Below are 14,024 nucleotides of genomic sequence, written 5' to 3'. Positions count from 1 at the left end.
AACCCCTTGTTAAGTGGAAAATACAGCTTGTGTAGTAATTTTGAGCACCAAATTTAACCCACTTTACAAATTATATAAAGGACATTTAAGAAACCGTGTGTRCATTAATGCCCAAACTCTGTGCATTTCTGCAGATTCTCTGAAAGCTGTTGACAGACAGACGCTGTTGTCCAGGTTTGCACGTTTGTGCTGCTGTGATTGACGCTGTTCTCCGGCTCAGAAAATAACAAACACTTGCTTGAAACTTCATCCTCCTCTTGGGAGGTGAGGGGTGAAGGGGCGAGGTGGAAGGGGGACATCTTGCTGAAGGGGAATAGACAAAGTCAATAAGCAAACGTTATCTTTCAGGCCTACTTAAAAGATATTAAAAGCTGAAGTGTTAATAAACGATTAACAGTGGTGGAGTGCCCTTCTTATTTTGAGACTTCTCCCAGGTACCGTGTATAGAGTTTACTGATACTGAGCAGGTGCGTCTAGTTCTTCTTACAGGCTCTATACTGCCCTGCATGTAACTACTGCTAGTAAATGTAAAGCGGGATTGGATGAAGATACAGTGTTTGAAGGAAGAGCAAGTACCTCAAYCACACGGCACAACACGGAGCCTGCGGGTGGCTTGTCGGGTTCATGCACTCGTCACGACAAAGGAAGTTTCTTCTTCCTGGTCGGGGTCCTTAGGTATYGACTTGTCGAGGTCGAGTGGTGTCAGCCAGGGGTGAAAGAATGAGATTTGGTATAGAACAGTCCGCACAAACATTTACAGTAATCCTGAGCAGCCCTGATTCTTGCATTTGCCTCTGCTCTCTAACACGTGGCTGTGAACGGGGCACCTCGCTGCTCTGCTTCCGTCTGCCTTTCCCGTGTATGACTTTGTAGGGTGCTTCCTGAGCACAAATCCTTGTGCGACCCCAGCAAGGCCCTCTCTGCTCGCCTTGTGGCTCTGGGGACAAGTCTGAGTGTTGGCCAGGAGGGGGAGGCTGGACACAGGAGTTGCTTTTCACAAGTCCTTGAGTTCCTGCAGGAGGAGCTGAGAGCTAATCACATCATTGAATAGGATTTATTTCCCACTTTATTTCCAAGAGACTCACCARCAGTAATAATAAAGGGGTCTGTGTTTGTTTTATCCTGCTTTCCCCCTGGCTTTGGCTTGTAGGGCGTAAATGTTTTTAAGAAAACTTGCTGATGCTGTCAGGGCTATGTAGACATAGTGATAATATTGCCTTCTTACATATGACTTTTGAATTGAAAATAATTTTGTAGAAATGTCTTGTGCGCACATACACAAAATTTTATCTTGCTTTCTGATTATTCTTAGACRGGAAGGCACGATATTTGTGCTGTGAGTTGGTACCACCATCCGGAGAAGCAGTCAGGGGCTCTTGTGCTTATGCCACAGGGCAACTGGGTCTGGAGCGGATAATGGTAAAAAAYAGGTTTTCAGGGAGTGTAAGATGTGATTTTAGCTAAATTCACATTTCTAATCTGAGCATCTCTAATCTAGATATCTAAAGTGCTAAATTATTTAGACCTTGTTGCCAGCCTGTGTAACACTGATAAAATCGCCAGCAAAGTAGAATGCTGCTCCTTCCTTCCTTCCCTCCCTCCCTCCTCTCCTTCCCTCCTTGTGAGGTGTCTAAGCAGGGATAAATGAGACAGGTATTGCTGTAGATAAAGAGTCTGAGCTCACACACTTGAAATGAATTAAAAAATAATTAAAAGGTGTTTGAAATTACTAATTACCTTTTAGACTTGTATATAAAAACTATTTTAAAATCTTTATTTATCACTGTTCTGCTTTAAGAATACTTCTGTAGTTAAGGAATAACTGTTTCAAGATGTTCTTGGGAACTTGTATTTCTTCGAGTGCTGCCGTAGGCTCAAGTAGGCACAGGTGAATTCCAAGGGCTTGTCGGTGCTGATCGTTGTCCAGGCTGCTTTCAGAGTGGATAGTGATTAGCAATCTTCATGATTCTCAATCTGCCTTGTAAGGAAGGTTTATCCTGTGTTTTCAGATGAGGAAGCAGGTGCGAGTGTTGAAGCAGATGGGAAGGGATGTTTTAGATTCAAATGCCCTTTCGGTAGCACGCTGTCCATACTGCTCTGTYTCCGAGCTTTCTTGGTCCTTGTCCAGATACTTTTTGTTGGACTTTCAAAATGCTGCTTCCTGTTGCTTGGAAGTCTTTGATAGGCTTTTAAAGCACCTTATGAGGGCTTTAGCTGTTGGCATTCTGGAGCTGTGTTTTAAACAGGCAGAAATCATGACGGAAATGTCTGGAGACAGAGAATGGGGTTATAGACTGACCTCTCCTAATGACAGCAGCCAAAGCAAAATCCTAAGCGTTTGGGTACCCTGCATATCATGAGTGTTAGAACATGAACATGTTTCTGTACAGCAGAAATAAATATGTGGATCCACTGCCATTTGTACATTCAAGTCCTAAATCTCCATGGCTACTATGTTAGGTAAAGCAATATATTGCTTTACCTGGGGGAAAGGCAGGGKTTTTTTTGCTGTTGGCTACTTCAAGTCTAGGTACGGGTGATAGATCTACACTTGGGTTTTCTGAGGCACTTCCTTAAGAAGTGCCAAGCATTGGAACTTAAGCACATTTGACTCTTACAAGCAAAGGCACTCCAGCAAAGGTAGACTCTTAGGAAATCTAAATGCACTGATGTCATTTCATTTGAAATTAGTAGTAATAGAAAAGGAGTTACTGCTTTTCAGCTGCAGTATATTCCTGCAGTGRCATTGGAGCTGCTTTAAAGCATATTGATAATGCAGCTAATAATTATCTTGATATAAGGTTGCTGCTGTATTTTTAATGATTGAGAAGCCTAAATTGATGTAATTCTGTAGGACAGTAATTCGTATAAATATTTGAGCCCTATGTCAGGTACAGAGACAGCTCCCTAGCTCCCTGCTCCAATCAGAGGTACTTTGAACACAGAAAAAGTGAGCATTCCTCAAACTGGAAGCTTGTGCCATAGCTAATTTTCCTTAATTGCCGCCTTAATCACCCYTGGGTAGCTGACAGTTCTGAAATTGTGAGGCACCTGCCCCCATCTCAAGTGAGAGCTGGAAAGAGGTTGCTGCCAGTGAAGAAAAAGGAGCAAGGCAGGAAGARGCAGTCATGAGAGAAGTGGGGTTGGAATTAGCCTTGACTTTGTGTTCTTGGAGAAACTAAGGAGTTAGGTTAGCACAGACTGACTTCTCCCTAAGTGTGCACTAGAAACTCCTGTGGCTTTGATGAGGAACAGGCTTCTCTCCATCCCAAGGGCCTGAAAGTTAAACCACAGTGAGCAGCCCTGTCAACGGGAGAGCTCCTGGAGAAGGGTTGTGCCTGTACGGCCTGCGGTTCCCTAAGCCCAGCTTGCTAATGGAGCCAACCTCCTGGCAGCGCTTTCAYGCTTCAGTTTCTTCCATAATACCTTGAAATACTTCAGCCCTTGGGCCTTTTGTTGCATGTCTCAGCTTTGAGGAAATCAGAACAGATTGCTTTTCTGATTAGATGAAATTATCTTTGTCCTGCCTCCACAGGAGCCAGATTACACCAGGGAAGGAAGGTCAGTTTATTTGCAGAAAAAACTTCTTAAAGAGACAAAAGTTGATGTTATTGCAGCATGGGTTCTCCCAGTGTGAATTTGAAATGTAATTTGAACCATGTTCAATAGAAGTGTGGATGTTCCACAGATCCCAGCTACCTCCAATTGCAGGAGGAAAAACAGCATTAGCTGCCCTCTAGGGCAAGCCTGCCCAGCGAACTGAAGAGCTCCCTGTCCTGGGTGTTGCTATTCGACCTGTTAATACCCACGTGCCTAAATCCTCATGCCTCCAACCTGCTGTGCTCAGATGCATTGGAAGTAATGATTTTAAGGAAAAAATTCTCAACAGTGAGGGTGACACAGCCTTAGAACAGGCTGCCAAGAGAGGTTGTGGAGTCTCCTTCTCTGGAGCTATTCAAAGCCCACTTGGAMRCCACCCTGTGCCACGTGGTCTRGGTGTCCCTGCGTGTGCAGGGGGGTTGGACGTAGATGATCTCTAAAGGTCATTTCCAACCTTAAGGATTCTATGATTCTGTGATGGATAGGGGAAGGAATTTGATACTCTGAATGTGATCCCTGTTTTGATGAAAATCTAACTCTGGTTTTATGAGTCATTCCTAGAGCTGGGTTGATGATGCATTTGTAGGAGTAAAGGTGTAGAAATGAAGCAGCTGGCCAAAAGTAAACATTTCCAGCCCCATAACCAGCACAGACAGGGGCCTCTTGGCCTCCTCCAGCACTGTTGTGTGAGTGCAGCAGGAAAGGAACAGCACAGGACCCAAACTGTGCCAGAGAACAGCGTGCTCTGCGCGCGGTGCAGCGCGTTAGTGACCTGTGCAAACGCTAAATCCCCTTCCGGGCRGGCACAGGGACAGCGTTGTGCCACTTTCTTTATAGAGCACCTCTTTGTGTACATGTGTCTTTTATGTGTGTGTATGCAGATCTTTCTGTGTGTTCACATCTAAACTGGTAATTGCAGTTAATTACTATCTGATTTACATTGTGTCATACGTCGCTTCAGTTGTTCCTGCTAATCTGTTGCCTCTTTTAACTGTTTCTGTCCCCTCTAACTAATGAGCAGCTTTAAAATCGCTAATTTTGAAGYGGCAATACAGCAATATTTCCTTTATTCTTACCAAATGGGATCCATGTCCGAAATGCCCTTCAAAATAGGCCCTTGAGCTTTGAAGGTGCTAGTTTGATACCTACAGCACCACAAACTGGAGCCCCAAACTAGAGTGGAACAAGGTGGATTTCCAGCATCCAAGAGTGTTTGCTATTAGGCTATTTTCATAGGTAATTATTTTTAATATAATGTTTGATGGTTGCTAAGTCCTGGGTGCCCCCACCCCCCTTTCACAGAGGGGTATCGTTATGGCTATTTGCAAATTTGGAATTGCAGAAATTGAACCACTTGCTTCTGTAAATGGAGTCATCCAACAATAATCCAAGATTCCTATGGATACAGAATATCAAAAGTTAGTGATACTTTTAGCATACATAGTGTATTTGATAGCTTGTGTGACTCAGCACAGTTTTAGCTGATTTCTGAATTTATTTAAATTCTTGGTAATACTGTGAATAAAGTATCTCATCATTTGTGAGATGTCTGTGCATGTGTATATATTACTGCCTTTTCCATTGTGCAGTTGTATATACATTTTAGACTTGATATGAAGTCTAATGTATAGATATTACAAAAATGGTTCATATGGCTTAGAAGATGCAAGCAAATGTTTCCCCAGTTTTTCTGAAGAGGTGAGAAGGAATTCCCGTAGCATGTATTGTATAGGTTAGAAAACTTTTGACTTGCTTCCGCACATGCAGAAGGGGCCGTGGGGAGGGCTGCAAGGACACAGCTTCATTTTGGCATTTCTTAGCGTCTGGAGGTTCTTAGTTTCTGAAGGTGCAAGTCCAGGGGAGTTCCCGTAAGAGCTGGACCCCAAAGGAGTCAGTGAGAGCTCTGATGAATGTAATTCTTGCTCTTTCTGTATGACCAATCCCACGGATGGTGGCCTCTCCTGGTAAGAAGATACCACCTGGTGGAATGAAATTTCATAGTTACATTAACCTCCAGGGAAGRCTCATATCTTTAAAAGATGTTTTAATTTCTGTCTGTTAAAGACATAGACTCAGCAGTGATGCTGTTTAAGGGTCGCTGCAGTTTTGCTGTTTATTCACCCAGTTTGAAGGCTCTGCTGACCCTTTCCTTTCCCCCTCCCACAAGCGGTGGTGGTGTCACCTTCTTGCCCTACCRATGCTCCTTTGCTCCCCTCTTGTTTGCCCACCCTCCTGAGCAGGTTGAATAACCACAGTGCTGCGACTAACAGCATGTCTAGCCTCTCCTTGATTCCTCTGCTTCTTACGGACCTTGATAAAGGGACTATGAAGCTTAAGGCTTGTCTGGTTCTGGTCCCTGCTCCCCTAACTGTGTTAGCAGGTCTTATAAAAGCTGTTATCACGTGTTTGCGCTTTAGAGGCGACTTCCCTGGGGTGTTTTGACACCTTAGGTCTTGTCTGAGGTGCTGGTCCTTCAGAGGGTGCCCCGGAGGGCTGAGGCTGGGCCGGCCTTGGCCACCAGGTGGCGATGTCTAAAAAAGAGTGAGGGAAAAGCCCGCGCTCTGGAAAAGCTCCCGCTGCCTCCCGGGCCTGGCAGGTTCCTTGCACCAGATCCACCGGGTAATTCCCTAATTTATCAGCCTGATAGAGATTTCAGGCTCAAACTCTTTTTTTTTTGTGGCAAAATATCGATTTTTTTTTTTTTTTTGTGTCTCTTATAGTGATGAAACTAGTTACGGTGCTGAAACTCGCTATTTTGCTTGCTGGAAGAGATGGTTGTTTCCAGCAGTATTTTATAGGGCAGTTAATCAGGCTAATGTCTAGCAGATATAGCTGGTTTTGATCATCTGCTGTCTTCAAATTACTCCTATTTGATGCTAAGGGAAAAGGGATACACTAGTGGGAAATTTGCTTAAAAGAAATTCATAAGGAATGCGTTACCAGCAAGTTTGTGTCCTCTGGACAAGGGTTTGTAGGTCTAATCACAAACTTCTTGTGTCTGTGGACTTGCTGCACCCAAGAGTGAGAATGTAGATGATCTAATTCCGAGCAGTTCCCAATGTAAACATATTTTTTGTAGACCTTCTTCATTTATTTCAAGACAGTATTATCCTGTACAGTTCTGTTTCCCATTTTCCAATAGAGCTTCTCGGCAGCTGTATAGGACACGCACAAAGCTGGATTCCCATGGGAAAAGGATGTTTGGGACAGTGTCCGGCCGCCTTCAGGCACGGGCAGTTTCCTTTACTGGAAGCTGCATGYGATTGAATTATTGTCCTTGGAGCTTGGCAGCTCCGTGGCTAAAATCCTTCCGAGAGGCAGCTCCCTACCCTGCAACAGAACTGCAGAGAGGAAGGGGCAGGGAGAAGAGAGCTTGGTAAGTAATTGCCAGCAGCGTTGCTTCCTTGGTTTTTGTAGGTATTCATGGTTTGATTCCTCACAACCACGAGCAGATATTCAGCCGTTATTTCTGCCTGATTCAGCAGAATAAAGTAAAAAAATTGGTTTCTTCATTTCTTTATTATTCGGTGCTGACAGCAAATAATAAAAAAGATCAACGCTGTGCTCAGCGTCATGTCCAGAGAACATGAGAAGGAAAAAAATTTGGAAATACTTAAAATGAGAAAAAGATAAACAGGAAGTAGTCAAATGTTAAAATTCAGAGCGAGTGCTGTTGGATTTTCGTTGTTCACCTTCTTTTTGCCCCAAGAAGGGGTAAATTAAGGCATGTAGAGTCTATTTATGCCGAATTCACCATGCCCACAGCTCTGGGTGGAAAGGGAAGCCGCTGCTTTTTGGGCTGTGGCTCAGAGTGCCTTGTAATTTAGGGCATGCTTCCTGAAAATCAAGCTCTCTGTTCAGGGATCTGCTGTGGTGTTTCCAAAAATTCTGAGTCACTTCAAACACTTGGGACTGGACAAGTTTCTGAATCTTCCGAAGTCRGTGGTGGAAGTCTCGTTGACTTCATTTCACCCATCTTCTTTATGCAAGGGAGGCAGTAGTGAAACTGCAGGGCATGAAGGACGAGAAATCTTTTACTCACAGATTTCTGTCTCTTCAAGAAAAGTATCCTATTTTTTTCCCTGCATTACAGCCCCTGGAACAAGTGAGACAAAGCAATAATTTTGTTCTGCTTCATTGAAGTTTCTTTATGAAAAATAGGTTCTTTCTGTTCACGCCACCCGCTTTGTACCGACCCACAGCTGTTCTGGCCATACTGCCCTTGCAAGCCAACACTTCCAGCCTGCTTTTCAACTAACTTCACGCAGGCAACCAAAAGATTCAGTGCGAGACCCTAATCATCCCTGCTGTATTCATCACAGCTGCTTCTAGYGAGATGCTCTCAAATAAAATTGTTTTCTCATATACAATAAGCTTATCCGTGCACAASTACAGGAGATACCAGTTAGAGGGATATAGCTTTCCAAGACATGAATTATCCTTTGCAGGTGACAGAGATGACAGAAGAAAAAATTATTATGCATAAGCAGAGGAATCCTGAATTTTTCAGTTAGGCTCTTTTTATTTCAATCAATATTTTAACAAGTGCTCAAACTTCCCCGGCAGTTTAATCTGGAACATATAATTGAGAAGAAAAATACCTTCTATAACTTTACAAAAATAAAAAGTTTTTTTTTCCCTAAAAATCTTGTCCTTTAAGCAAGCACACTCCCACTCAAGCAGGCATTGTATCCCAAAATATGGACTTTGGCTCTTAAAATGACATTCCACCACAGGGCAAGCAGGCACAATATGTAAACGGAATAGGAGCAGACCTGGAACACTTTCATTTTAACTTTCTGATCCCTTTTGCCCCTTTTAGACTAGAACATGAAAAAAAAWTGCCAAAGCTCTTCTTGCTATACTTTTTTTTTGGTATAGGGTGACTCCTTGGGTAGGCTATTTCAATGGTGTGATGAGGAGATCTTCTTCACTCCTCCAGGCTGCCGGGACAGTTAATAAAGATACTACTCTAATCCTTTTAAAACATCTGAGCTTKGGTATGGGAGAAATTACAGAATTGGCAGGTCTTCCGCTGCTGCTAATCCATTTGTGGCTTAAGTTCCTCAGCAGCCAGGGCAGCCAACGTAGGCCGAGGTCAGGTTAAGCCAGTGCAATGAGCAGAGCTTATTTTGCCATGTGTGTGCACGGCGCTGTACAGCTGTGMGTTTAGTCTGTGTGATGAAAGGAGAAGATGAAGGAAGCTTGGCTCCTGTGCCTGTAACCCAGGAGAACCCCTCCAGAGAACATGGATTGACTAATAAAGTACATGGCTTTGGCTTGTTTTGACAAATGGGAAAATAAAAGGTATATTTATATACAGACACAAGGCAGGAGGCTAGTGTAGCATATGCTATGAAAATTTTTCAGATCATGAAATTTTGTTCCTAATCGACACTACAAATGAAGTGGAAGAGCCCCAAATCAACCTTCTTGCAATGCATTGGGCTGTGCTTCCTTTTTAAGTGTCTTCTAGCTCAAAGGAAAAAAAGGCAATTCTTGCACGGTTCCTAAGTTCTGATACACTTGCCATTAGTGCAAGTGAGAAAACTCTCAGCAAACCTACATTTTTGCAAGATTCAAAACGAGTGTTTTTTGTATTTTGATAGAATATGYTTTTCAGAAGAAAACTAGACAAGTCTTTTGAAATTTATAATTCTGGTACTAAGCAATTTACAGAGGAGCTATGAAGCACTARTAAATATATGGGCCATTGCCCTACTGAGCATTGTGTATCGTGTTGAAGACCAGTCCTGCTGTAGGCTTCAGCCCTGCATTGCATCTTAATAAATGCCCAGTGTGCATCTTAATAAACTGAAATGCGCATAGATTTGCTCATGCATCTTAGAAGTCAGGAACTAAGCCAGTATCTGAAGGGACTTCTCTGACTAGTAATAGACCAGCAGTTGCTCCGTTGGAGACATGCTGGTGTGAATCTGTTGGACATAAAACTGAAGTTTTATGGATGGAGAACATCCAGTTAACTGGATGGAGAAAATCCCTTAAATCCCTAGTTAAAGTCCTCTTTCAGAAGTATAGTGATCATGTCTCTCCCTTGACCCTTCAGTTCTGAACTATGCTCCTAACTCCTCTCCACCTGCAGCTCATCCAGAACGGACCCTCTCTGAATAGGTTGAGCCGTGCAGAGTAGACAWAGCAAGAAATGCTGATGAGACCAGCTCTTGTTCTTGGGGCTCGATTCATCATGAGTACATTCGGGTGACTCCTGAGCTGTGTTTCTGAAAGCTGAGCTGGGTTTTCTCTGACTTTTCATCTGAGGGAAAAAAAAAAAAATGTGAGAGGTGTCATCTGCTATAGCAATGGGAGTCTGCGGTTCCTCTTGTTCCTGCTCTCCCCAAAGCAGGTGAATTGCCCTGATTTAGTGCCCCTCAGTGAGGAAATGTGCATCAAAGGCTGACAGCAGCTTGCAAAACTGTGAGGAAGGCAGCAACTTTGTGGGAGTTGGTCAGGGAGCCTCAGTGTCATCATTGCTACTCAAATAGCTTTTTCCTGCCTGTTCTGCTAGCAAGACTGATGGTATCACTGTTTTTAAGGAATGCTTTTGCTATAGCACACAGTATGGACTCTTCTATGTAAGGCTGACAGACCTTTATTCAAATATGCTTTTCCTATAAGGCCTAAAAAAAGAAATACTTTGGAGGGCTCTTCCTCTCTGGTCCACACTTGGCAGGTTCTACTTAGATAGTGGTGTAGAAACATTATGACCTTGCTCTGGTTTCTCACACAGGTTCCTGCTCCTCCTGTAAGACAGAATGCTCCATGTACTAGTAAAGACCCACTGCAAATGCTGCAAGGCTAAGCCATGTCCTCGCCTTGGTGCCCATCAAAGCAGGGGAGCAGCAGGGTTCATCTGCRACCCGAACCTCCTCACTGCTCTTAACTCTCTGTTGGCTCTCCTGACAGGATCCACTTGCTGTGGTTCCTATCTGTGAGCRCAGGAGAAGATATTTCTCCTGGGGGAGATCCTGGGGTGTCTGGGGAGGGGGCTGCAGCGGGAAGCTGTCTGAGGGCTCTGCCTGTTTCTTTGGAGTGATGTCTCCCCAGACTGATGAGGTTTGGATTCGGAGAAACCACAAYCTCAAGCAAGGGGAAAATGAGCAGAAGGCTGTTCATGTAACTCCAACTCCTCCCAGAATACTGGGTCAATCTCCCTACGTGAGATGGATGTGAGGCTGGTTCCTACTGCTTTCTTGCTCTCTAAACAATACTAGGGCTCTTGTCTCYAGACGATACTGGGGCTCACCAGGGCACTTCCTTTGCTTATTCCTACCTAATGTTGCATTAAACCTGTGCTGCCAGATTGGACTGCAGAATATATTAAAGCCCTATATGCTTCTTTGGTTTATCCACTTGGATAAAACCAAATCCAAGGCACGAATATTGCATAGACAGTACATAAGACCTTGTGAAAATGAGAACAGAGCCTGTCACTTCAGCCTWATATCAGCAACTTACTTGTACAGTGCACATGTGATTAAAAAAATACATTTTCTAYCTGGCTTTAAGAGGGGTTGGTTGCAACTACTCACTAGATAGAAAGGGAGGCCTAGAAGCAATTAAGGAAATTGARAAAGAAAATACTAAGTCATTGGTTTCTGCAACTTCATGATTGTAAAAATAGATCAAATTACTTAAAATATTTTTAATCGGAGATACCAACTTGTCTGAATGGAGGTGTGTTTGATTTGCAGATCCTTTTTGTGTTATGAGGTGTGAGATAACGATTAGATAAATCCGYGTGGCTTTCTTTCTTATATACATATATCTACAGCAGAGCCCTAAAGTCAAAGGGGGAAGCTGTTATCACAGTATTGCCACTACACTGAGTGATTCCTCGGAGTTAAAATCTGATGAGAAATTGAGCCTTGGGGAGGAAAGTACCACACTGGTGAAATGGCAGCGGCAGCTGAAGCAGGACTGTAAGGCTCCCCCCAGCAGTGAAGAAAAGGAGACCCCTTCCCTCCCCCCAAAGTCTGCAGTCCTAAAGTGCAATTACTTTTGTGCAGTCATGTCAGGCCAGGGATCAGACTGGATGAAGTTCAAAGCACAGACATCAAATGAGTGCCGTCCATGATTCAAGGAGCAGGGGGAAACAGGGAAAAGAACAACACTTGTCAGGCATTCAAGTGCATCAAGGAAATAAACGTCCCTTTCATTCTGAAGAAAAACAGCCCTCAGTCTTATGGAATCCTGGCTTTGTAGTCATGAAAAATAGTTTTTTCACTTCTAGCTGAGCATGTCCCAATATGACACAGTACAAATAAACAACACCAAAGCAAGAGCTGGGGCGCTGGAATATTTTTCTGCTGCCCTGCTGCTGTACAGACTTATTTTATTCTCCTCTGGTGACTCTTCAGCTCTGGGCACGGAGGAAGCGCACTGAATTAAAGGCATCTGGTAGGAAGTGGCTCTCTTCTCCGGCCGGTCCGGGCTGGAGCCATCGCTCGGTCTCTGGCCGTTGTACAGCAGGTACCGGCCCCGGGCGTCCTGTTCCATCTTGAAGATCTCGTACTCAGTGTGAGGGAGGCGGATGCCCAGCGCGATGCAGCCGTTGGTGTGGGTGACGTCCTGCTGCACCCCCACCTGCCAGGATCCCTGCGCTCCGCACTCGTTCCCGTTGAAGACGTTCAGCAGCGAGGCCGTGGAGATGTCCATGGGAGTGACCTTCATGTGATTTACTGTGGAAAAGGAAGAGAGGAGGCCTTAGCAGGGGGAGACGGAGGAGGACAACAGGCTGGTTGGGGTCTATCTGTGACACGAGAGTCACAGTGGGTGCTCACCATTCTGCCTGCCCAGGTGGCACTTACGTCCCTTGTCATCATCTCAGTATTCAAAGACACGCAGAGATCAGTAGGGGAAGCAAACCTCGAAATCCTTTTAAAAYTGACCCTTTTGTCTATGTACATATGAGTGATGCTAGCAAAGTCGTGGAGGGTTTCGGTTAGTCTTAGAAACTGTGAAGACAAAGCTGTTCTGAATATGTCTGGGTGACATTTTGGTGCTTCTTCAATTATATAAGGATGTCTTTTAATCTTACCRAGAAGAATTAGAGCAACTCTGAATCTCTGTTTTTCTCTTTTTTCTTAAATTGAATTTTTATAGTGCAGGTATGGCCAAAAATTCTCTTGGCATCACTTTACATCTTAGACATAACTGCTTCTTGCACAGAACATAAAAAAAAAATCTACAGAAGCAAACCTGGTGGTTGGATATCTTTGAGATTAAGCAGAGCTTTTCATAAATCCCAGACAATCTTTTAGAGATAAAGCCTATTGGTCACATGAGAAGATACATAAAAGAGGAAATAATAAAACTTAACTCATATTTTATTACCTTTTAATGCATAAGCAGGGCTCTTTATAACATCTTTTTATCATTCTTTTAACATATGTTAGCCCATAAAGCTAACGAAATAAGTTCCAATTTGGAAATTACCACAACTGCACTATCTTCATATATCATCTGTTCTTCTTGTACGAATTATACAGTTAGTGCTGAATTACAGAGGGCTACTCTCTACTCTCTCTCCTATCCTAACAGTGACTCAGTGTGTACTTGCAGATGTACAAGTTTTACAGCTTCTCGGCTCTAACTGAATTGACCGTATTTCAACGACAAGTTTAAGGCACATAAATACTGATTTTGCAGCCTAGTTTATCAAGTTGGGAAGAGCTAAACTGAATGAGAACGAGGAAGCTGAATAGAGATTATTCAAGGTATTTGTTTGATACTGTGTTTCAAGGGAAGAAAAGGGATTCTGAATGGATGTATACTAACTGAAACAGAAACAAATTCTGATTTTGAGCATAATTAGATTTCATTCCAGGAGCTTGAGTGGAACATGCTACAYACAGCAATAAAAAGCAAAAGCTTAGAAGATATTCTGCCTCCCGTGAAAATCCTGCTCGGGAAGTTATTTCTTCTAGTCAGATGCTTTCTTAAACTGGGGGCATGCAAGTAGCTATGTGCTTCTCACGTGATAAGGGAAGTATGAAGGAAAATAGTGTACAGAGAGAGCTTGGGGCTTTCACAGGTTCCAGTGGGGCTGGTGCTGTGAGGGGACGATGTATTTTGCAGATGTGTGTGTGTGTGTGTRTGTGTGTGCTGATGCCACCGAGCTCTCTGTGAGCAGGGCACTATGGAGCTGTTTGCACAAAGCGGCTCTTTAGCTATGGGGACCTGAGCAATGTCACCTCTGAGTGCTGCCTCCTGAAGGAGCCCAACGGTTTTATTAAATACAGCTAGTTTTTGCTATTCTGGSATTAATCAGGGCTATCTTTATCTAGACCCACTTTGAAGCTGATATAAAAAAGCCACACACTTCTATATCTGTCTCCCCTGTGACCTGAAATACCTTCTGAGGGGACTTCTTTCTCTCCACTGAAGTAGCCCTCAGACACTGA

At 43.6% G+C, this 14,024-nt stretch overlaps 1 protein-coding gene across 1 annotated transcript in view; it reads right to left on the bottom strand.

The window, feature by feature from the left end:
• Positions 1-8,707: 8,707 nt before the first annotated feature.
• Positions 8,708-14,024, bottom strand: part of APCDD1 (APC down-regulated 1) — a 30,634-nt gene continuing 25,317 nt past the window's right edge. Inside the window, exon 5 of the mRNA XM_026033867.1 lies at positions 8,708-12,299. Within this exon, the coding sequence (XP_025889652.1) occupies positions 11,848-12,299 (452 nt within the window). The 3' untranslated portion in view covers positions 8,708-11,847. The remainder of the gene's footprint in view (positions 12,300-14,024) is intronic.

The sequence above is a fragment of the Nothoprocta perdicaria genome, unplaced genomic scaffold, assembly GCF_003342845.1.
Source record: "Nothoprocta perdicaria isolate Ctin4 unplaced genomic scaffold, notPer1 scaffold_134, whole genome shotgun sequence".
In the NCBI taxonomy this organism is placed as follows: Eukaryota; Metazoa; Chordata; class Aves; order Tinamiformes; family Tinamidae; genus Nothoprocta; species Nothoprocta perdicaria.
The sequence above is the reverse complement of the archived record's forward strand: the minus strand, read 5'-3'. Positions and strand labels throughout refer to the sequence as shown.